This window comes from Lipophrys pholis, assembly GCF_963383615.2.
Source record: "Lipophrys pholis genome assembly, chromosome: 4".
Classification (NCBI taxonomy): Eukaryota; Metazoa; Chordata; class Actinopteri; order Blenniiformes; family Blenniidae; genus Lipophrys; species Lipophrys pholis.
Window position 1 is genome coordinate 24,700,931 of NC_137637.1, and position 21,242 is coordinate 24,722,172.

Consider the following 21,242-nt stretch of genomic DNA (forward strand, 5'->3'; position numbering starts at 1 on the left):
TTCAAATGTATCTAGAGGAAGCCTAACATCTATTCAACAGTTTTTTAGCTATATTTATTTCATAGATTTAGTTAAATAGACATCTGTATTGTAACTTTACACTGACTCAGATGTAATGCACATACAAAGCATTGCAGAATAACATTTATTTCTGCATCTTTCAAACATAGCATGCATAGAGTCGACGATAAACAAATCTGCAGTGTGAATTTCACCCCCCAAAAAATCTGTGACATACCACAATTATGGGAAAACAATATCATGGCAGGCCACATTAAAGAACATAAATGAAATAATATTGTGTACAATTCAAGCAGTATCACTTTGACATCAGAGTCGCTGATAAACAACAGCGTGTGTTAATCTTATTTTTCACATAATGATATTTCTATTGATTTAACGTTCTGAAATGTCAATAAAATCCAGATTTAAAAAGCGAGAAGTCTAGAAGCTTGTTGCAACATAATTCATGAATCTCTTAACCGTATTCGGAATGATACACATATCTTTTTTTTTTTTTGAAATATTTATTTTGCAGGTATGACTGTATATACAACTTTACAACAGCATATCATTGACTTACATACAAATGCAAATACAAAACGCTGCATAATAACTGTGGCCCTCAAAATTACACGAAATACATTTTTGGTGCAAAGTTCACCTAAAAAAAGACCAGAAACAGAACTGGGATAAATCAAGCAACTAAAATTAATAAATTAAAAAATATATATTGTATGAAAGTAAATATTAACATCGTTGTTTGAAATGTGATCGTGAAATCCTTGTTATTGGAAATAGCCAGCAGCACATACAATTTACATTGTTAAACTTAACCTGATGCCATTTATTTTCCGCTTACATTTAGAAAATTTCATAAAATACTTACCCAATATTTAGAGTCACTAGTAAGTATGGCATTTCTTGCAACATATTTTAATGAATTGATTAACTTCTTAAGAATGACACACATATCTTAAGACTTTTTCTAGATGTGTTTATTTATTAGAAATAAGTGACTATAGAATTCTATCATAACCTCACATATAATCCACATACAAGGCACAAAGTCTTCAAATTAAGATATGTACAGCAGTAAACAGCATTCAATCAAACCAAACACAACGCACCTATAATTTACCACCTCTAGTTTAATCTTACTAGAAAAACGCCACCGTAATATACATGAATTTGATGAGCTTTTGGCTGTATATAACCAAGCTCCCATATTCAAAAGTCATCTGCACAGTGCTAAAGTCTCCTATTGTTTTCCTTTTCTTGATAATGTACTTCATTGTTTAAAAAAAAAAACACAAACAAAAAAGTGGAGAAAAAAAGATTTACAGTCTTAATGATCCCACTAACAGCTTGCGCATGCATAAAGATCCATGAGCAATCAAGCCACTGAAAAAATAATATTGTGCAACAGGCATAATGTGATTGTGGGTGTGACTTTTAGAGTTAGATATTTAAGAGTTTTAACGTTATTTATTCTGTCTTTTGTTATATTTGTTTTGTTAATTGCCACAGGGGAGAAAGCCCCAAATCTAAGCTCTTTACAAAGACAATGAAGGTTATTCTATTCATTCTAAGAGTCATTACAATCCCAGCTAGATATGATAAAGCACTGCCACTCTGCAAGGATCCTGTTGATAGTCAGAATTATTATTTATTTTATTTGAGTTTATAGTTAACAGTAAGTTTGCACTTTGGTTAAACAGCATGTCTGTTTGAACTGTGTTGAGCCCGAGGCCTCAGTCTGAGTCACTGCTGCTGCTACTGCTGCTGCTGCTGCTGCTGCTGCTGGATGACTGTGAACAAAAACAGAAATATTAAATCCTTAGTGATTGTTTCAAATACTTATTGTAGTTTTAAATGACATTATTGCATTTAATTGAAAATGTATCTTGTAGAAACGGGACGAGGGTATGTATGTCTATATGAGAGAGTATGTAAAAACCTAATATTATCTCTCCATGCTTGATCCTTCTTCACCATTTTCTTATAAGAATTTACATTCCTTTTTGAGTATAACATCCATCATATGGATTCTGAGCTGTACCGTCTGCTGTGCTGCACCTCACAGCATTGACTATCCAGGCTTATGGTGCAAATTATGGCTTGGTGTGGCGACTCCACTAATGGGGAACAGAAGGATAGACTTGTAACCAGCTCTCACCTTGCCATGTTTGTGGTGCTTGTGAGCCTTGTGTCCCTTCTTCATCTTCTTCATCTTCTTGTGGGTTTTGTGTCCCATCATTCCCATTCCCACCGCGGCCATACCTCCGGCTAATCCTCCAGCGAGAGGATTTATTCCTCCGGCCATGGGATTGAATCCTCCATGATGATGACCTTTGTGGCCTTTGTGGCCCTTGTGACCTTTGAGGTGACCTCCTTTTGGAGAGTGTGGGTATGGACCAGGGTAAACACCTGCAGGAGGGACCGCTGGATATCCACCTGGAGCCATGGGATAAGCCTGAGCTGCAGGAGGTCTGTAGGGCATCCCCCCTGGAGCTACATATGGTCCCATGGGTGGGGTCAAACCTGCTGGGTATTGACCAGCAATGTAACCTGGATTTTGAGGATGTGGGAAGACACCTGCTGGAGGGACAGCAGGATTGTACGAAGGGTTGTAGCCGGGAGGGAAGGCGGGGTTCGGCGGGCCGATCGGAGGACCTAATACACACAGATACATCATGTCCCCAAACCGCTCTAGTTTGAACCAGAAAAGTTGTTAACTATGACAAACATATGCCAGTTATATTTTATATCTTACCTTGATTTGGCCACATGATTATGTATATTGATCTGCACAGGAGAAAAGACAAATCCTGGAGAAACAAGCAGAGGTAAACATATAGTTGAATTAATTATTGTTTATGTATATTTTTAAGTGGGACTTGACAAAACCTAATATCCAACTGCTTTAATCTAAAGCATATTGAATTTAACTCTTTCTCTACTCGATTGACTGTGCTTATTTTGCTTTTATGGTCATAGAATTGTTAAATATAATCACTGAGGGAGTGTTTCTGCCTTTTTCTTCCTCCAGTAGTTAGCAGCTCATGTTACAAACACAGCATGTGACATGCTGGAGAATCTTGTATGTGATTGGACAGTAATACTGAAGAAGTCCTGGGGGCCACGGTTATGATTAGGTGTGTGAAGGTGTATTTATCTGCTTGGGGGAGTTGTTTTTTTTTCTACATATCATAAACTGTCTGGGAGTTATCATTATAAGAGGTCTTGTCAGTGGTGATACAGCTGCTGGACCGCAAACATAATGCCAACACAAAGCCACTTTCAAATTTAAAAATGTTATTTTACTGAATGTGTTGGTTACTCAGAGTTTCCTAATGAAAGTACTCAAAATTCAGATAAAACTTGTTTAGAAATGACTACAGAAAAGCATTCTTCTATAGTTTAGTTGACTCAATATCATCCAAGTGTGTTGATTTATCAGCTATTGTTAGTCACATTTTAGAATTAGATAGATTGAACATATAGTTATTAGTACACTCATCACTCCTGCACAAAACTCCAGCCTTAATGTAACTTTTAATCTCCAATGATTGTTGAAACATTTTTAAGAATAATATATACATATTTTGGGACATAATAATCTTAAACATTTCCACTTGACTCAAAACTAATTGCATTTAAATCGTTTGGATTATATATACAATCACAACATGAGCTCTTCATCCCACACTATGGTGTTGAGTTGTGGCTGCATTTTCTGTGAAGACCTCCACTCTGCGGAACAAGCTCTGTGACATTGCATGAACAAACTAAAGAACAACAACAACAACAACCTGTTTTTAAATAATTTCTTATAATTTGTTATGTGTTCTCTAATCTTAACATTTCATACAAGATATTATAAGATCTATGTAAAAAAAAAATATGTTCCTCTATACATTTTATCTGAAAGTCAAAATTATATTTGGTAATTTGTGTTTTTAGTTCATTTTTCATCAACATAAATAGACATATACAGTCTTTACTGATTCATGCTGGCTGGAGTCTCCCCCCAGCTGACTATCAACACTCATCTTAATAATCACACCTCAGGGCACCTTACAGTGAAACGTTCATCTCAAATTCATTGGTTTTCGAATCCCAAACCATGGCAAGAACATGGAAACTGAAAGGCCCCCAACCAGGCTTCAACCACAGATATTCTAAGAGGGATCCCTAAAAATCTTCAGTCTGAAACCCACTACAACTATTTAGTAACTCTCAGGGGACTTAAAATTTCACAAAACGTATGAACGACTGATAATGGACACAACACTTAAAATTCACATGATAACTATATACTATAATTCAGATTTCCTCTACATAGTATTTTAAGTTGGAAAAATGTTTAGGATCCAATTTGGGTCCCACACCACAGTTTGGGAAACACTGTACAAAGCAAATGTATTTATAGAGCACCATTCAAACACAAGGCAATACACAGTGCTTTACAAAGAAATACAAGTAATACATAAAAGCTGTACTGCACCAAAATACATCCCCGTCTTTTTGGTTTGTGTATTTATTTATTATCATTATTCTAATTATGGGGACAACACAACAAACTAAAGCCTCTGAATAGATCAAGATGTTCCTCAGCTTTCTTACGTGGAAGTTTTGTTTCAGAAGTGATATAACAAATACTTTTTTTTTTTGACAATTGTATAAACTAAGTATCAATAGGTCTCTCGGCAGTAGTTTTAAAACATTATGAAAACCGAAAGTAGTAAAAACAGTGGAGTGGAGTACATGTCACAACATGATGTTTCATTCCACAAGAGACTATACTTTTTTCCCACACTTTCTCCGTCACGTGCATTGCAATAGTCGAGAAAACACTCATTGTTGTATTGAGCCACTTCTACAAAAAAGCACGTACGTTTGGGTTTACCAGAGAAAAACTTACCTCGATCGTTGTTTGGAGTTTGTCTTCCGTGTGTGTGTGTGGGGCTCAGGGGACTGGATGCAAGCAGCAGGAAGCAGGAGCAGGAGCAGGAAGCCGCGCCCGGACCGCACGCGCCGTGACGTGCGCGCGCTCGGTGCGCTCCGTGCGTCATGGCAAAAGTCCAAAACAGTCAGTGGAGTGAGTGAGTGAGTGAGCCGATCTGCCGACCGGTTTATCTGGTTCAAAAGATAATGGCAGTGCTTTTTATAGTCAACTCTGACAATATATTGAGGGGAGAAGTCAGAGGGAGCGGTTTTTTCCATGATTCTCTCTCACTCACTCACTCACTCACAGTGGCCAATTTTGCTTTGGGCAAGTGGGCAACTGCCCGGGGCTCAAACGTCACTTTTTTATTATTATTTTTTTTCTCCATTGACGTTCATATAACTTCCAGACGAGACATCCATGCAATGTCCAGGAAATTCATACAAAAAACTTTAACCGTGGCTTCAAGGCTAGTTTTGGCTCAGTGGGGTAGACAAGTAGGCTTGTATAAAGAATGCGTTTTGAGTCATCGCCCTAAGGCAAGCAAGTAACTAAGTAATTACTTTTTTCCCCTGTAACAAGTAATCTAACGCGTTACTATTTCCAAACCAGCAGTAAGAATAAAGTTACTTATCCAAGCCACTGTGTGTGACTATTGTAGTGTCCCTCAGGACGAGTTTCTTGTCTGTAACGTCACTATTTTACTGAACAGAGCAGATGAACCGGCTGCTCCTCCATTCCTTCGCCTCCAACCAGGCACGCACAGAGGCACGGGCAGTTTCCTCACACTCCCCCTCCTGACCTTGTTCCCATCATTCATCTCAGGACTTTGAATTTAGAAATGGAAATTGGGAAATGGAGCCTTAAAAAAATCAACTGCTCAAAAATGGATGAAATCTAAATAATGGTTTCATTGTCAAACCTGTCTTCAACAATCAGTCCTCTATTTACCATGAGTCTGCAAGCTTTATGACCAAAATAGCCTCATTCTGCTTCCATCCAGTCAAATCAAGATTGTTTGGGGGGCAAAAAGTAGCCTAACATTTCTATTGAGAAACTATCCGGAAAGTACATGGGCTCAAAAATGTACCCTACTTAGGTTTGTGATGGCCCTATGTCAAATACTCATGGAGGGCCCATTCTTATTTTAGTGTTATACCTGGTGTTAGACCTCACCAGGGTAAGAACATACATAAGCCTGATGTCCCATCTTTAAGTTTCATAGTAGTTACGGGTTTTCCATTACTAGTAGTTTTGATTTTTTTTTCTTTATGATTGTTTTAATTCCGGCAGTTTTCATAAATGTTTTGAGCAAATTTGCTTGATTTTATTGGTTTGAATTACGTGTTACCGTGAACTAAAAGGGACGCTTGTTTAGGTCAAGGCCAGCCACAGGGGTGGAGCAGGTTTCGAGTATTGACTGACCCCATCATATTTCCAATTTCTAGCCTTTATAATTACTCTTTTTAGTTTTTAGATTTGTAGGTTTTGAGACATGTGCACTTTGGAGTTCAGTTTTCTCATTTAACGCCATAATGACCCCGGGCGGATGTGTGTATCGGTGCTGCCCAAAGCAACAAAACAGGCGCACCCAATGTCCAATCAGTTTAATTGGTTGGCTACCGGATCGTTACAGATTCAAATCCCGGAGGCTGCTGCTCGTGCTACCCACCTGTCCACACCTCAAACTCCAGAAAACATGGTAAAAAGCCTCATATTGTTTAATAAATGCCACACTCAAGTATGACGTTTTGAAACTAACTTTGTGAGCGCGCGCGTGTGTTCAGGCGCTCGTTGTGGGAGAAAACATGCTCACACAAGGGCTGGCTGATGTCTTTGCAGAGGACTCCTCTTCAGATGATGCTGTATTTTACGGCTTTTCTCACCAAGAATTGAACATCAAGGTATCATTTTGTATTCTGTGTTGAATGGTGATTACCTTGTTGATTTGGTATCGTCACTGTGGGAGTTGTCAGCCTGCTGGTCATTTACTGTTTACATCACCCACATGTACGTTTTAAATGTGCAGTCAAGAATACATTCCGTAAAAGAAGGATTTACTACAGAATATGAGCCAAAAACGCAATGTTTTGGACATTATCAATATAATATAACTCTTCTAGTATAGAATCAGGCTTTTTAAGGAGGTGGGGATGTGTGCAAAGCTGCACAGATTTAATATTAGTAGGAACTGTGTTATCAGAAACCTGCCTCTTTGTACTTGTCAGACTTCAGATTTTGAAGATGAAGCCCAACCAGATGTTTTCATTAAAGAGGAGAAGACAACGTCCAAAACACCCTTCAGGCTGCGTGTGGCTCTGCGTTCTTCTGCTGCGGCTGCCCAGTGGTCCACTGAAGACGAGGATGTGGAGGAGGAAGATAAGACGCATGAAACGGTGGCGAGTAAAAAGGAAGAGGGACAGGTGAAAGATGAGGATGCAGCAGCAGCTCGGCAGACCGAGGAACGTGGATTAGACCCAGACAAGGATGCAACCGATTCTTTCCTGGTCAAGAGAGAGAAGAACATCAAGGCCAACAAAGCAATGGTACATAAACACAAATCCACACACACACTGTTAACGGAGTATATGAAATATTAACACAGCAATTCAAAATAAACTCAAATAACCGTTGAAACTATTCTAGCTTGAACAGCATTGCATTTTAAAATGATCTCGATGTTAACGGTAAAAGGTTCCAGACAAGATCAAGAAGTACTTCCAGCTTCAAATGTTGGAAAATGTGTCTTTTCACAGCGACTGGTGATAGTCATCTGTCACGTTTTTAATTCTCTGTATTCTCATCCATGTAAAAGCTGGCTCAGCTGATGGCAGACCTGCAGAAAATGCCAGGGAGTGCAGGGCTTGTGAGAAATCACACCGGCAAACAGAGGACAAAAGAAAAAAGCTCGGTGAGTATGAAGGGAAAAATGTGAAATTATTCAGCGACCAGAGGAGAAACGATTATCTTTCTATTCAAAATTGTGCAGTTCTTGTATTTCTGTGCGGAGTTGATTTTTATCCAGTCTCGCCTGCAGCGTGCGCCGCGCTCAGCTGCCATAAGACGGGAGTCCAGAAGGAACCCAGAGCGGGCATCTCGCAGACAGACCCGGTCTATGGGGCTGGTCGAGGATGATTCAAACCCACAGGAGGCAGAAGTGGAGCTCAGCCTGGAGGAGGAGCTGCTGGAGGTCGTCTATAAATCACCAGATAGGATGTCTGCAGACCTGGAGCAATCTGAGCATTTGAAACATTCAATTTTTGAGTGTTTTTTTTTTTTTTTTAATTATTATTAATTTTGTTTGTTTTTCCAACATTACAATCTAACGGGTTAAATCTTGACCTTTAGTGCCGGGATGTGGGTTTCAGTTCCAGTTGCAGCAAAAACACTGACGTATCAAACACACCATACTTGCATGATAATAAGGCAATCTTTTGTTTTTTCCTTCGAATTTGTGTCAAGTGGCCAAAAAAAAAAAAAAAAAGATTGTGAACTGCATTAAATTATGCAAAGTTGAACCTGTTTTTATTTCACTGGTTGAAACTGTGGTTTCATTGTCCCTGTGCAGAAACCTACACACTGATCAATTGGGACAATTATTGTAAAGAATGTGAAGACCTTTAACTTTGCGTTTGTAATACTTGTTTCATGTATGATTGTGCTAGTTACTCTTTAAAATTCAAAAATCAAATGTCACTCATTTCATTTTATTCTTTATCTCGTATTATGTTCATTCTTCTTCAGTTCAACTCTTCCTCCGTTTTAGGTTCGAGCTCCACGACGCCGTAACACACCTCGTCCTAATCAGAGCGCGCCTCATGTCGTCCGTCCTGTGGAGGACATCACAGGCGAGGAGCTTCAGTCGGTCGCGGACAACATGACTGACAAAGTGTACAACAGTGTCACTGTGAGTTCACAGATTCGCTTTCTGTCGACTTCTTGGTAAATGCATTCGCCGCAACATCAGGTTCGACCGGAGTCCGGTATTCTTCCCTCCGTCTTCCGTACCGCTTCATTCAGTTCAGGGTCACCATGGAAGTGCAGACCGGCTGTGGTCAGTGAGGCGTCTACTTGTATAGCTCTATAGGAGCTACTAATGTTACATTTCCTCACTCATGTTTTGGTGACTTTACATCCTCATCAATGATGAGGTGCTTCCATTCTGTCGTATCAATTTCGCAAAGCTTGCACGTCACACATTCCTATTTGTGGAGCGTAAACCGCTCCCACACTAAGATTTCCTTTTCCAAACACTGTCAATATCCCCCCATGAAAAGCCAGTTGCATATTGCAATTACCCGCTGTGTGCACATGGGTGAAAACTACTTCTCTGGTAAGAAAAGACCTGGGGTGAAAAGAAGTATGTGGCTCTGGGATTGGCAGAAACTTGCTGGTGACACAATTCTTTGTCAGTGCTTTTAACAGTGGATTTCCATCGATTTAATGCAGCCCTACTGTTTGATAAATCTTTTTTTAAGCCTTTTAAAGCTCTGTCAGTGAAGCATTGGCGTGTACTTTCAGGGCTCCACGTGTCATCAGTGCCGTCAGAAAACTGTCGACACAAAGACGTGCTGTCGTAGTGAGGACTGTCGCGGGATTGTGGGTCAGTTCTGCGGGCCGTGCCTCCGGAACAGATACGGAGAGGACGTCAGGACGGCGCTGCTGGATCCGGTCAGACGCCAATACTAAGTGCAACTTCTGAAGGGTTGCATCTTCAGCTATAAGCTCAATTTTGTGTGATGTTTGATTTATGCTAAAAGATAAACATGTTGCTTTAACTCAATGGTGAGGAGCAATTTCAACATGCAGTTTTTATTTTTAATTGTTTTAACTTGATTGTTCCGGGTCTGTGGCTCTTACATTAATTCAGAGGCCACACACAGTACAATTTAAGTTTGGCATTCTTTAACAGCATTTAGAAATTAGAACTAATTTGTTTCAGCTGGATTGAACAATCCGGGTGATGGAAAAATAAATCATTAAAGTGTGTGAGCACATACATCCAATTTCTGTACTTTTATACTGTACCTCTATTGTCACACTTCAACTGAATAGATAGAAACCAGAATCTCTGCTGGGGTGGAAAAAAGGAAATTTATTTTAAATTTTCTGTGATATTTGGAATTAAACATTTTCTTTCTCTCTCCTACAGGAGTGGAAGTGCCCTCCCTGTCGTGGAATTTGCAACTGCAGCTTCTGCCGTCAGCGTGATGGTCGCTGCCCAACCGGCATCCTCTTCCCTCTGGCTAAATACCACGGCTTCTCTGACGTCCACTCTTACCTCAGCAGGTGGGCTACCAGTACCGTTGGAACGTGGCTGCAATGGCAACAGATGTACATGTACAGAGCTTTAGGCATCCAAGGCCGAGGTGGGAAGTATTTGATAAATGTAACTAGTATGATTTGAAGTTTTACTCCTTACCTTTTGAACACAAACGGAGATGTTCCAATGCTCACATTCTTGAAAAGGGCTCATTCAATTCAGTTAGTGGAAAAAAATCAAAACAGCTGAAAGCAAGTGATACACCTTGAAGTTGGGTGAAATTACATGAGTAATGGTTTTCTGTTTGTGTCAGAGTTTTATACAAGGTGTTTAAGATCTTGACTAAACTGTGACCAAAAAAAAAACCTAGATGACAGCCAGCATGTAACAAAAAGCTAAACGTCTTGTATTTTGTTTTACTTTTACATCTCTGGTTCAAGCTGGGATACTAAGTGCTAATATTTAGGATCCACTATTATTTTAAACGACGCGTCAAGAGTACCACTATTCCTGATAAAATAATAACCTTTCTCACTTTGCAGCCTCCGCAATAAACTGAACAGGAGCGGTGATGCAGAGATCTGAGTTCAACACCAGAGGGCGCAATACTCCGAAATGTTAAATTGAATGTTTTTCTTGACAGCGTTTTTGCCTCCATACAACTTATACAAGCACTTAAATAAAATGTCTTTTAAAGCGGTTGGGTTGTTTTCATTTCTGTCGTATGTTTGAAGAAATGAGACTGGGTGAATTTATATTTTTTAATCCAGCTGTTGGCATTTGCAGTCGTTGTATACAGACAATATAAAATCCCTTATTTAAAATGGGGGCAGAAAACAAGAGCACTTGCTGTCCAATAAATTTCAGTTTCAAATATACATAAGTTTATACTGTGTTTATCAAAGCATTAATGAGGCAGAGGTGGAAAAATCTCAAAAACCCTTTAGATTTAATACAGTTTCACATCTCATAGGACAACAAATTGTATTTGGATGCAAACTTTGCCTCAAGCTGGATTTTTTTTTTTCTTCCAGTTTTACAAAAGTACAAATTATAAGAAAGTTCATGGACCAAAGAGATTTTCTGCCATATAAAAAGGGAGTATGAACCTTTGGTTTTGAGCTTACATATTCATGCTGTCCTGACGTTACAAAATATTTCACTTCGATCAGATATGACATACTTTCACAGGGGGGGGGGAAAAAAAAAAAAAGCTGCAGTGACTGCAAGGCAAGGTCTCAGGACAACACAAAAAGTAATGGGACAATCTGGATTTGAAAGAGCACATTCTACAATAACCAGGCTCTTGAACTACATATATATTTATATAGATATATTTAAACAAGATTTAGTTTGATTGTGCATGAGAGGTTCAGACAACTGAAAGGCAAATTCTTGCACGTCAGATCCTGCCTATGCTAAACTATCTTTGTAACCTTTACATTACCAAAAATAATAAATTTACACACGCAAAAAAGGTTCTGCATCAATAAAGATATCAAAATATGATGGCTTGAATGTGTATATACTCACGTAAAGAGGTTAAAGAGTTATTCTCAGGATTTCACTGCCTTGACACACCCATATCCCACACAGAACAGTACTTCACGCGCTGACCCATCGTCTGTCCTATCATACATATTCCAATGATACTGGGATCACTCGCCTATGAACACATCCAGTCCTTTAAACATCGCAATCCCATCAATTTGACAATCAAATATGCTCACAACTCATCGATATCTCAGTGAGTATTAGGTATGTTGAGTTAATGGGAGTGTGTTAGGTGCACGTGTTATCCATCAGCACACGCTGGCGGGCACCAAACGACCGGAGGTGGGATGAGTGGAAGCTCACAGCTTCATAAACAAGTGCGAGAACATGATAGTGTTGTAGAGGAAATCTGACTTCAAATTGATCATGGACTGTGCTGTTTTACATGGTTTTTCCTTTTAATCCCAATGACAACTTTGTATCTCTGTGTGGGACAAATATTGTCCTCCCACTGTTGTGCCATTTCCATTCAGGGGACCCAACGTCTCTCGTCTTAACATTTTAATCCGACTCTTCCACTTGTCTTGAATGCCACAGGTATCAGAATACAGGAGGGAGATCATGTTCTCTTCTTAAATTCAATAGTGTCTGTTGTGTCGCATCTGCGACCACATCTGCTGGTGAAGCCTTCAGAAGTTCGGCATCTGCAATATTGTAACGCGCCCTTTTTAACCCCTGAAAGTCCAAATAGATAATCCACCAGGGCCGACCTCCTCGCTGTTATTTTAATAGCTGTTGCCATTGATTTGGCTAAGGTCCACCTGCATCATGTTGATACCGCTGCTGGCTAATCGAGCTATGTTCTCCGCAGATAAGGTTTCCATGGTGACGATAGTGTGCTGGTCATTTCCGGTTCCTGCTTCTGTTCCTGCAGGGGAGGAAGCTGTGTCGGTGGAGGCGTTGCTCACGGCAATGGCCGCCACTTTCTTGTTCATATGGGTCTTGATGTGCTTCGAGAGGTGGTCGCTGCGCATGAAGCGCTTGGGACATTCTGGACACAGAAACCTCTTCTCGCCTGGACAGAGAAGAAATATTAAACAGGTTAGTGTAAATAGCAAAACCATTCCCAGGGTGAGTTGGGTATCCATCGTACTAAATCTACACCTTGATAAACTAAGCTGTCCTTAAAACCTGAGCGTATTCACAAAACATTGCGGAAACATAAATGGACATATACTGGGGCTTGGAGGCCTTCCTGTTTAGTTGTCCTATTCGCTGCAGATAGTTATGCATTGTGCTGTGGCAAGACGCATTAAACTAATATGACTAAAGAGCACATTGATCTTGATACTTATACACTTTTGTAAGAATATGTGCCTCAACCACACTTAAATGTGCACACAAGCGTATTATTTACTCTTCTCTCACTAAAGTAAACAATTTCACTTTTCGACCAAAGGGCAACGTAATTAATCGGAGTTACTTCATCATCGGTGTCATTAAAACTTCAATATTTACCCAGTTCTACTCAGTTATCTTAGCAATATGAGACAACCGAGATCCAAGACGCCGAGTACAATCAAGGTAACCAGCAAACTGAAGAATCCGTTGTACCTGTGTGTGTCCTCTTATGGCGCTGAAGCTCGTCTGAACGGGTGAATCGTTTTCCGCAGAAAGACCAGCCGCAGACGAAGGGACGCTCTCCTGTGTGCCAGCGGAGGTGGGCTCTCAGGTGGGACGTCTTTCCATAGATCTTCCCACAGCCGCTGATGTGACAAATATGCTGCTTCTTTTGAGACGGGTCCTTGCTAAATGTGAAAACAAGAAAAAAAAACATGCACAAGAAATTCAAATTTCACAGTATTTAAGTTAGATAGCAGTGATTGAACGTGACAGCGCTATAAAAATGTGACTCTTGACAGGGAGATGAAAATAAACGTACCGTCCGTCTACATCCTTGCAGTAGGGGCAGGTACAGGCTTCTCTGCGGTTGCGTCGCCCTTGGGGAGGCGGGCTTATGTCCTCGTCGTCCATTGCAGTGCTGTCATCCAAACTTTCTCCGCCTGTATGCAAGGCCTGCTCTCCTGTGGCGACAGAGCAGGGAAATCCTCAGTGAGACACAGGGCACCAGGTTTTTTTGTTTGGTTCATACAGACAAGTCATGTGGGCACACATCAGATTTCTTCTGATTAAAATAGATCTGGATCCAGTTGCTGCATTTGTAGTGTCCGATTCTGTGCGTGTGATCGCTGCCATTTGAACCCTGGAGTCCACCAGTGCTGGCGGTGGATCGAGTTCGTTCAAAATGCGGATGGCAAATTATCTCATTTAAAAGCTTGATGGTTTAAAGTCATATGAACGGGAAAACAAATCATTTCAAGTATCCCATTCATCTATATCTTTCATTTACAACTATTAAAAATAGGAAGTGAAATTGTGAGGGTTTCACCTTCTGCTTTGTATGAAACCATCATTGTTTCTTAGCCTTTTACATTTGGGTGTATAACGCCTCAACGAGCCTGTATTTGAGTGCATCCAAACAGTGTGACCTTGAACACACAAATGTACAAACTTGATTTGAGTGTAAGATGCTTTTTTCCCCCTTCTTTTGATGTTTTAACTACTTCATACATTTAATGAGCTTGCCAGTAAAAATACCAACACATCAATCGAAAATGCAATCTAATGCATCTGAGAACAAGGCATTAGTATGCAAGTTATGTCACAGAATATAGAACAAAGCAGATGTCCAGCATGTGTTTTGTATTTGTATTTTGCTCCAGTGTTTAAATTGCCAGCTTGAGCACACAGCAACGTGAGTGCACAGCACACTGTGCTCTTTTTTTTGGGGGGTGACGGCATCACAAATAGTGTTTTAAACCGCAGCTGCAGGAAAAAGGCAAACCACCTACATAAATAGGTTTTTAGAGTTTCTACATTTATGTTTAACAGTGATGCTGATCTTTTCTCAACATTTCAGATTTGTAAAATTTCCAGGTACAAAGAAGATCACACTTTCATATACAGTATACGTCATAATATAACAACCATGAAGACATACAGTCAAATGCTGACCAGCCTGGGCCTTAAACACCATACTTAAGTAAATCTTAAATCAATGTAGTCACTGATTAGCTCATCTACGAAAACCAAGCAGGCAGTAATGACACAGTTCAACCAGAGTGTGATACATATGTAGCTGATGGGGAAAGCACATGATTTCACCAGATAACAGATGCAACTATTATTCACAAATGCTGCTTTTGATCCAACGCAGACAGAGTGGGAGGAACTGGTTTTGGACATGATAAAAACCCTCAGTCCAATGGGAGGGGTCAAGTTACACCCCTGAAGTTGGAGCCACCCCTCAACTGCAACGTAATGTGAACATTTATTTGCATTGCAGTTTTGTCAACATGGACACAAATACATGCGGCAAAGGGCTCGGGGAAATGCTGAGCCAGCTCAACTGGTTCAACCAGTATGGTGAAGTCACACAAAGCAGAGCAACCGATATCAAATCCAGAGATACACTGCATTCGAAACAGTAAGAAGAAGAATTACTGCAGTAAAGCTACATTTTACCGAGTACTTCACAGAACAGTACTTGGTTCTCTAACTCACTGAAAATGTGAAAGAGTGAACATAAAAATGTAACATTGAATATTTAGACTCAAGCCAAAATGGATCCAAAGAACAATTCCGAAAAAGTCCCTGAAATATAAATTATTGTGCAGAAAGCTGCTCACTGTTGTGGAGATGTATTGTAGTTTGTTGTTGCTTTATGTTTAGGCTTTCTAAATACAATTTCAGTAATCATGGCAACATTTTTAATGCTTTTATGTTCTTAAGTATCTTAAGCTGACTTTTAATTATTCCTTTGACAAGTAACGTAAAGCTCAGTTGATAGAATCATGCCTGAATGGTGAGCGATGAGTATATTCGCTTTGCTTTTGACAGCACAAAATGTTTGAAGTGCATCATATCTGGTTTGTTGCACACTAATATGAGGTATAGATTTTCATACATGCAACACACTGACCTGTTGAGCTGGCAATGGTGATGGGAAGCCCCTGCAACTGATGCATTTGCAGCCCGGATCCTCCGAGGGTGTTGAGATTGATGGTCTGGATTCCTGGAATCTGCACTGTGTTCACAGACACCCCTCCAGCTGCTGCGCCTCCCTGAGTCTGGCTAAGATGCGGCAGCGACTGCACAGGGGCCAGCGTGATCTGCGCTCCTGCTGGACTCTGGATCTGAATGGTCTGCCAGCTCACCTGCCCGTTGGGGCCAACGGTGCGCAGGAGGATGGGCCCTGTATTCGGCATAATTTGAAGATTTTGAAGCCCTTCCTGGCCGAGGGTTGGGGTTGCAAATACTTGCCCACCTGCAGCTGCTACAGTACCTGCTTGAAGGGACGTTGCACCTTGGATGACCTGCTGAGGCTGGATGAGGATTTGCTGTGGCTGCTGTTGCCCATCTCTGTTGTCGGGCTGTATGGGGACACCCAGAGAAGTTGCTGCATTCTGCTGAAAAGCTCCATTGCTGTTCTGCGCCTGGGTCAGTCCATAGGAGGAAGACGTCTGCGTGGTGACAGTGGATGCACTGGTCATGTAACATGCCCCACTGTTGGAAGACACTTGCTGCTGAGACTGCTGCATGAGCTGGTTCCCTGCTGCGTCTCCTCCACCATTGGAATCTCCCACCGTGCCAGCAGTACTGACGGGCAACAGCGTGATGTTTCCATTAAGTGACACCGGCATGTTCGCCAGGAACTGGGGCTGGTTTTGTAAGACACCGTTGCCTAAGCTAATGTTTTGTATTGGGATGGCTCCCTGAAGCAGACTTGGCATGGTTATGATGTTTCCTGGTGCACCGGCTCGGTTTGTTGCAGCGATGATCTGCTGGCCATTAGGAGAGGACACTATCTGAAACTGCTGCCCGGATCCTGCTGCAGTGGATTCCTGCTGAGCGTGTGCAAAGTGCAGCTGCTGGCCATCCACTGTCTGAAACTGAGGAATAACCTGATACTGAATATTAGGAACTACACCCGATATGGCAGTGAGTACCTGTTGGCCCTGCATTGACGGAGCCTGGGCCACTACATATTGCTGTGGCTGCTGCTGCTGCTGTCCCTGTGTGCTCACCACTGCACCTGCTGGCAGGGAAAGCACCTGTCTGCCTTTGCTGGCATCTGTCATCAATGCTGAGGAGTCGGTGGTGACAGTGTTGGAGCCTGAGGATGCTTGGATGCCGAGAGGAATGACCTGCCAGCCGTTGGCACTGGAGGTGAAAACACCCTGGTTTAGATCCAGCTGTTGCTGCTGGTCTGCAGGGGAATCGCTCTCTCCTGGGGTGTCAATACGACTGCATGTAGCTGCCAACAAGGCAAGAGGGGATGGTTGCTGTGTGTCCTAAAACAAGGAAAAGGAAGAAGAGAAGAAATAAAGTAAAAATAGAGGAGCTTCATTAGTGCAATCAAGTATAATTTAAGTATTTCGACTGACAGCATTCCTTTAATCCCTTCTAACTACCATTATGTATTTGACATACTCATACATAGTTTACTTTCATTTTTTTTTTTTTTAAATCAGTTGTTTGAAATGGAGCTTGCCATCTTTTCATAGCATTTAGTTTTCCCATGTTTGAGACCATTCTTAAGGGGACAGCAGCACACAGAGCACACCCCGATCCCTATGTGTATCTGTCAGTGTATTTCATGCATGACTTGAAAAGACAAAAACTATGTATGAGGTGAACCTAGATGAAACAGACAAGGGATGGTGACCATTTCCAGGGAGGAAATGGTACCTTTTCAATGCAACATCTCTTATTGACTAATATCATGGCTGAACCTGACCTAGGTGACAGAGCAGGTTGAGTGCGGCAGGACATTCTCCATCCCCGTTTTCATTTGATGTATAAAGGCCAAAAACACATCAGTAGACACTTTTTTTGTGTGTTTTTTTGTTTTAATGAAATGCACATCCAACATTGTAAATGATAAAGCATTTTAGGTGTTTTTTTTTGGGGGGGAAAGGCATTAAAAAATTAACACTACTACAAGTAATGCTTTAAAAATTACTAAAATGAAAAGTGGACATCATTTAAAATGTGATTTCCTAATGATGAGTCTGCACTGAATTATGTACTCATGTGACTGCGCTTCAAATAGAAGTACACAGTATAATACACCGCAAGCCTACTAAACTCCAGGTAAAAGATGAATGCCGTTGTTTTTTTTTTGTTTTTTTGCAGACCTACTCCGGGAGTGGGTCTTTGAATGGAGGGAGGTGGGAAACGATGGGAGGGGCCGCATTCTTCCGCCGAGCGCGGCGGGCTCGGCCTCCCCTCCCCCCAAACCCACCCATATACCCTCCCACACTTTATTTTGCCCTATAAACTGACACACTCCTCTAGCCACCCCCTCCGAGGCCAGCCAAATGGGCCGAGCGAAACGCGCTCCAAGTGCCGGGGTTTGACGGGAACACCCCGTGTGGGCGAACTTTACCTGCCCATTCCCCACCCCGGCGACATGTGCTCGGGGGAGAAATCAACAAACATCGGCCTCTACCAGTCCGGTCCCGGACCCGAAATGTGATAAAAACACACGTTACATACCGAGAGCACCACCTCCCCTTACCCGTGATTAACGATCACGGGTGTGTTTTTTTTTTTCTTGTTGTTGTTTTTTAAGTGTCGGTAGTTGTGTTTTACCTACTTGTGAATTGTTGTTTCGCTTCTGACTGAAGCCTCCGCCGCCCTCCACAGCGGCCATTTCTCCCTGCTGCTGATCTGCGGAGCCAGAGTTTACAGCGTTACTTCTCTGCAACTTTCCCCAACAAGCAAACACGGGGCGCAATTCTTTCACAGCAAGGAGGGAAAAGAAAATACACACGGCCTACACACAGGGCGACACCTCGAGTACATTTAACCGGGTTTCGGAGTTCCTTGTGAGGTAGTTTACGGTGTAAATCCCCGAAAAAGAAACGCCGAGAGAGCTCGCAGGGCCAGCTAGCCGAGAAGCTAAGCTAACTCACCACAACAAGTCCCACTGAGGCAGGGGGGGAAGAATCGTTAAACTGACCCGACTCGTTCTCCAATGCTCTTCATAAACGCGCTTTCTCGGCAAGCGAGCGATTGCGAGTTTGAGCTGAATGCAGCAGAAGGTGAAAGCGGTGTCAGCGAGGAGGCGAATAGTAAATAGTTAACCAGTTAGCTCGGGAAGTTAGCGGAGGAGCTGCGTTACTTTTTAACTGCTTGAGACGGCGGGTGAGAAAGACAAACGCCGCCAAAGTTACAGCCAATGGACACGTTTCACGTCGCGATCGCGGACTGTGTGTCTTACTGTGGGGTTAAGGCTTCGCTCGCCGCACGCCGCGGAGTTTAAAAAGTTCACTTACTGCTCATAATTTGAAGACGGGAGGAGTTTCTCTGCGCTTTTTTCGGCTTGACAACTTTTCACAACTTCACACTAACTTGACGCCCCCTCCCCCTTTGAAGGAGAATGAGGCGTGCGTTGGATTTGCCCACCCCGTCAGCATCCACGCTTTTTCGGACGTTTGCGCGAGTGGATATGCGTAACAACATGTACCTTTCTGCTTCTGTAAGGCATGAGAACACACTGGTTGCAAACTAATAACTTACATATGAACTAGACAGAGACAGAAACTGCTATAAAATGGTCCAAAATATTTCAAGTGCGGCAAAATAAATTAAATACTGACATTAGGAGAGAGTGCGAAATACACCATCTTGAGCAATAAAACAAATATCATTAGCCAACAGTTACAACTCCGTGTAATGGACCATGGATTTTTTGTTTAATTGATTTATTTCGTGGTCTTGCATGCCATTTAAATGTAGTCCCCGCCCGCACTTCCCAAGCACTAAAAAAGAAGCGCACCCTTCTGAGAGCTTCTTGCGAAGGATTGATGCTTTCATCCAATGGAAAGCCTTGTTTCTGCCAACGAGGATGAACAAGCCAGTGTAATTGGCCAAAGGCGGAGAAATGGGCGGGAGCAAGCACGGTAGGTTGTACCTTTGAGTATGATTGACGTTGGGTTATGTGTTTTCCAGTTAAAAGGCGCCATTCAAAAAAATAAAATACACCAGTAAATATTGAAGAAGCGCTACGTTCTGCCTGGAGTGGGAGTTTATCATTCAATAGATAGGGGGATGTATTGGCTTTGACACGGAGGTGGGGAGGGAAGGAGGGCGGACTGCTGCTTGTAGGTCTTGCCTCCGTGGCCGCTGGCCACTCCCTGGTGGCGCCCTGTGGGTCGGCTCAGGAGGCGAGAGGAGTCGGCCAGGGTGGAGGAGACGATCCCCATCACGGTCACACACTGGCTGTGGCCGCACTGGGAGGAGAAAATGGTTCACATGTGGGAGGGCTTTTATTATTGGGATCTGTGAGGGGGCTGTCAGAGAAGTAGCACATGTGGCCATGTAAACAGGGAGGAGGGTGGAGTCCATCCTCTCAGGCCAATGCCTGGATCCACCCAACGCTTCTGCACTTCAGCCACACTTCAGTTTGTCCTGTCTCCTCATCACACCACCGCCACACAATACTACTTCAACATGGCCTCTTTCATAGCAGTGAATCACTCAGGATGTGGCAGCACGAGAATAAATGTTCAGATCACACCAACATAAAAACACAGCACAAAATCGAATCAAGCAAATTAGATGATGAAAAAAAAAAAAGGTGGTCATTAAATATGTTTGCATTATTTTTAAAATGTGGGAACTTTGATTATGGTTCAACTACTTTGTAAACGCCATGATTTGTGGCTTGTATAAGTAGACTCTATATTGTGGTAGAGCAGAAGGGTAAACGCTCACTTGATCTTGATTTTCAGTATGAAAACAAACCATGAAAGCGGGGCCTCACGATCCTTCTGACTTTTTGGGTTTCAAGCAGATGGTGTCAAAAAAAGTTACCACAGAGATAACTGGCTTGTGGCGGCCAAGCGTTCATAGCAACGTTGCTTTTTGATCCTTCGACGTTTGCTCTTCCTATCATTGTGAAGCAGAATTCACCAAGTGTTGGATTGTGTACCCACTATGGGAATGTGAGCTGGGTTTAGCTGAGTTTTACCCTACTGATTGCAATAGGAATCCTGTATATTGTCACTCACATTTTAATTCATTCACCCCTCTATCTTCTATACAGCTTTATCCTGTATAAGGGTGCAGGGTGCAGGAGCCAATCCCAGCTAACTTCCAGCAGGGTGAACCAGGCAAATACACAGAGACAGACAACCATACACTCATTAACCTGAGGGCAATTTAAGGTTTCCAATTGTCCATACTTGCATGGTTTTGGACTGTGGGAGGAAACCGGACAACCCAGAGGAAATCCACGCACACATGGGGGTAACATGTTTGAACCCAAGACCTTCTTTTAGTGAAGCAAGAGCACTAACCACTGCTCCATGCATCACTTTTTAATCAATGTTTTTTATGTTTTTATCCCATTTCTATGCACTTTGTCCTGTGTCAGATTTTTTGTATGACAAAGTTTAATTCGGA

The 21,242-nt window shown here is 41.9% G+C and overlaps 3 protein-coding genes across 5 annotated transcripts; 1 reads left to right on the forward strand and 2 right to left on the reverse strand.

The window, feature by feature from the left end:
• Positions 1–520: 520 nt before the first annotated feature.
• Positions 521–5,009, reverse strand: prr13 (proline rich 13). The gene is made up of 4 exons (XM_080462073.1): positions 4,928–5,009; positions 2,777–2,831; positions 2,180–2,676; positions 521–1,811 (listed from the first exon to the last, which is right to left on the reverse strand). The coding sequence occupies exons 2-4, from the start codon at positions 2,790–2,792 to the stop codon at positions 1,755–1,757; spliced, it is 570 nt and encodes a 189-aa protein (XP_080318199.1). The 5' UTR covers positions 2,793–2,831; positions 4,928–5,009; the 3' UTR covers positions 521–1,754.
• A 1,536-nt stretch (positions 5,010–6,545) lies between these two features.
• On the forward strand, positions 6,546–10,567 carry LOC308108308 (cell division cycle-associated protein 7-like; the record flags this gene model as incomplete). The annotated part of the gene is made up of 9 exons (XM_080461137.1): positions 6,546–6,653; positions 6,739–6,855; positions 7,180–7,497; positions 7,767–7,862; positions 7,989–8,141; positions 8,718–8,858; positions 9,473–9,622; positions 10,104–10,240; positions 10,528–10,567. 9 exons carry the CDS (start codon positions 6,546–6,548, stop codon positions 10,565–10,567), a joined length of 1,260 nt encoding a protein of 419 aa, XP_080317263.1.
• A 580-nt stretch (positions 10,568–11,147) lies between these two features.
• sp1 (sp1 transcription factor) lies at positions 11,148–19,204 on the reverse strand. Of its 3 annotated transcripts, XM_080462451.1 has the most exons (7): positions 19,112–19,204; positions 18,430–18,503; positions 16,114–17,122; positions 15,751–16,023; positions 13,651–13,792; positions 13,323–13,516; positions 12,152–12,783 (listed from the first exon to the last, which is right to left on the reverse strand). In XM_080462451.1, the coding sequence occupies exons 1-7, from the start codon at positions 19,116–19,118 to the stop codon at positions 12,494–12,496; spliced, it is 1,989 nt and encodes a 662-aa protein (XP_080318577.1). In that variant the 5' UTR covers positions 19,119–19,204; the 3' UTR covers positions 12,152–12,493. The 3 variants fall into 3 exon arrangements, with proteins under 3 accessions (XP_080318575.1, XP_080318577.1, XP_080318576.1); XM_080462449.1 differs by having other exon boundaries at positions 11,148–12,783; positions 15,751–17,122; positions 19,112–19,195; XM_080462450.1 differs by lacking the exon at positions 19,112–19,204 and adding an exon at positions 19,057–19,076 and having other exon boundaries at positions 12,344–12,783; positions 15,751–17,122.
• Positions 19,205–21,242: the final 2,038 nt, after the last annotated feature.

Bases quoted from the DNA above. Each gene is read 5' to 3' on its own strand.
- sp1 (XM_080462449.1), bottom strand. The intron at 13,517-13,650 runs GTACGTTTATTT...TTTCACATTTAG, and splicing joins TGCAAGGATGTAGACGGACG to CAAGGACCCGTCTCAAAAGA. The intron at 12,784-13,322 runs GTACAACGGATT...TTCTCTGTCCAG, and splicing joins CCATAAGAGGACACACACAG to GCGAGAAGAGGTTTCTGTGT.
- prr13 (XM_080462073.1), bottom strand. The intron at 1,812-2,179 runs GTGAGAGCTGGT...TTTTGTTCACAG, and splicing joins AGCACCACAAACATGGCAAG to TCATCCAGCAGCAGCAGCAG.